General features: G+C 38.9%; 1 protein-coding gene across 1 annotated transcript in view; it reads left to right on the top strand.

The window, feature by feature from the left end:
- The window catches only part of BUB1 (BUB1 mitotic checkpoint serine/threonine kinase), a 57,486-nt gene extending 55,332 nt beyond the window's left edge, over window positions 1-2,154 (top strand). The window contains exon 25 of the mRNA XM_045287121.1: window positions 1,014-2,154. Within this exon, the coding sequence (XP_045143056.1) occupies window positions 1,014-1,209 (196 nt within the window). The 3' untranslated portion in view covers window positions 1,210-2,154. The remainder of the gene's footprint in view (window positions 1-1,013) is intronic.
- The last annotated feature ends 646 nt before the right edge of the window (window positions 2,155-2,800 follow it).

Genomic DNA, 2,800 nt, shown 5'->3' with positions numbered 1-2,800 from the left:
TCGAATTCTACCTTGCAAGTCTGGCTAGACCAGAAGATAGGAACTGGAAATACAGGGAATCCAGGGTGGATGATCCCTACAGGACCAGTGGTGTGAGTGGCAATACTGGGAGTGTAGAGGGAGAGTGGGTAGGAAAGCAGGAACCGATCACAAAGAACTATATGTGACCTCCTCCCTGGGGGACGGACAACTGCAAAATGGGTGAAGGGAGACGTCGGACAGGGCAAGATATGACAAAATAATAATTTATAAATTATCAAGGGCTCATGAGGGAGGGGGAACGGGGAGGACCGATCACAATGATCTACATATAACCCCCTCCCAGAGGGACAGACAACAGAAAAGTGGGTGAAGGGAGACCTCGGTCAGTGTAAGACTTGACAAAATACTAATAATTTATAAATTATCAAGGGTTCATGAGAGAGGGAGGGGGGATGGGGGGGAATGAGAAGCTGATACCAAGGGCTCAAGTAGAAAAAAACATTTTGAAAATGATGATGGCAACAAATATACACATGTGCTTGATACAATGGATATATGTATGGATTGTGATGAGTTGTACAATAAATGATTTTTTTTAAAAGAAAGTAAAAGATGTACAGTCTTGAAAACCCTATATGGTTTTGCTGTGAGTCAGAATTGACTCCTTAGCATGGGGGATTTTTCACAATATCTCTTCTCATTATTTTCAATTTGATTGTTCTTTTTATATTGATCTATCTTCCCTACCTCTCCCTGTTGCCCCTTAGAGTCCCATTTTTTGCTTTTGGGTAAATATTGACAGGTTTTTTTCTCCTTGAAACATGTGTATATAGACATTTGATTGGATCTGAAATTCTTTATTAATAGTAGATTCCCATTCTTGATTTATGGTATTTCAAGTTGCATTTGTTGAGCATTATATAAAATTATTCAAGCCAATAGAACTCAGATATAGGGTTGGTGGTGGGCATAGCATTGCCATATATGCTGAAGGCAACGTTTTATTTATAATTTTTGCTTTTACTCTTCAGGCTTCCTCATTTGGATATGTGGAATGAATTTTTCCACACCATGTTGAACATACCAGACTGTCATCAGCTTCCCTCTTTGGATTTGTTAAGGCAAAAGCTGAGGAATATATTACACCAACACTATTCAAATAAGATTAGGAGTCTGCGTAATAGGCTAATTGTACTGCTCTTAGAATGCAAGCGTTCACGAAAATAACAATGGATAGAAACACTCCTTAGAAATAACTTTATAAATGCTAGCTTCTCTTTGTTTGTGTAAATGTTTGTTAAAAATAAAGTTGATAACCTTTATTCATGCAACACAGTTGTAGCTATTTCAACAAGATACAACACAATGAGGTCCCCGTATAGCAGCTAATTTGGCTCCTTGAGGATTCAGGCACACATGCACGAGAATCATTTGGATGTGAACACTATCTAGAAATCATTTCTTAAAAATTTTTTACCTGGAAACTAGAAAGGGCCGAGATAGCAATTGTGTTTGTTTAAAATAGTGAAGTTCTACAAATATTCATAGGACTTAAGATGCTTTTGAGTAAAGTTTGTCTATCCTTTATTGTACCTGTTTTTCATTGCTACCTATTACAGGTATAAATTCTATTTTTTTAAGAGCCATTCAAAGAAAACTCTCAAATCTTTAAAATAATCTAATAATCCATATAAATCAATTCAATCTAAAGCCACAACACTCAATTCTACATTTATTAACTTTTAAAGCAAAAGGGCCTGGAAGGGCCCTCCTAACCCTAAACTGACCTTCCTGCCCGCCCTCCCTTCTCTCTGTGCATAGCGTTCTAGTGGACACCATTCTCCCCAAGGCCCAGAGCTAGAGAGGACTACTTTGTTTCCTTCAGCTCTCGTTGTAGCCACCATCTTTCACAGCCCACTCGGTGAAGTCTACGTCCGAGTCTGAGTTCTCTTGAGAAACAAGAACAGCGAAGTTCCTGGAAATGTCCATTATTGTCTAAATTCCATTTTTCTGTGGTCTTGTATTTTGTTTTGATTATATGTGCTTGCTCTATCTCTTTACTGTTTATAGCTACTAACCCCCCCCCTTTATAACTAATTTCTGTCACTATCCCAGATATTGTTTTCTCTCTTAAATTTTGAATCAGATGCAAAATAAATTTTTCCAACTTTATCTGTTTTCAATTATGATAGCTTAATAGGGACTAAATTTCCCCACCCACTTGAACAACAACAACAACAACAAATATATATATATATATAAACCATTTTCAAGATACTGAACATTATGCAATAAAGACAGCCATCACATATAAATGTGCCTCTTAGACTAAAATGTATACATAAGGGTGGAAGACTGATGTATAAGTTACATATTGTGACAAAACTGAAATAATGCATAAGGGAGAGAGGGTAAAAAAAAGCTCATCACAAAACTTCCCAGAGATGCAGCTGAGGGTAGATTTCATGTCCTGGGGAGGAGCCCTGGTGGTGTAGTGGGTCACTGGGCTGCTAACCACAAGGTCAGCAGTTCCAAACCACCAATCACTGCAGGAAAAGGGTGAGGCAGTCTATTTCCATAGTGGTTTAGTCTAGGAAACCCATAGGAGCAGTTCTACTCTGCCCAGTAGGATTGCTGAGTCAGTATTGACTTGATGGCAGCGAGTTTCATGTGCTGGTGGTTCTGTGAGCTAACTGCATTGGCCTGCTAACTGCAGAGTCAGTGGTTCAAATGCACCAAGTGTAAAAGCAGACCTGAGCAAATACACTGAAACCCACGAGAGCTAGAACTCAACAGGGCTGCCTTCTGACAGAGTGCA

Source organism: Echinops telfairi, unplaced genomic scaffold (assembly GCF_000313985.2).
Source record: "Echinops telfairi isolate 266 unplaced genomic scaffold, ASM31398v2 ScPeMD7_11;HRSCAF=52, whole genome shotgun sequence".
Classification (NCBI taxonomy): Eukaryota; Metazoa; Chordata; class Mammalia; order Afrosoricida; family Tenrecidae; genus Echinops; species Echinops telfairi.
The sequence above is the reverse complement of the archived record's forward strand: the minus strand, read 5'-3'. Positions and strand labels throughout refer to the sequence as shown.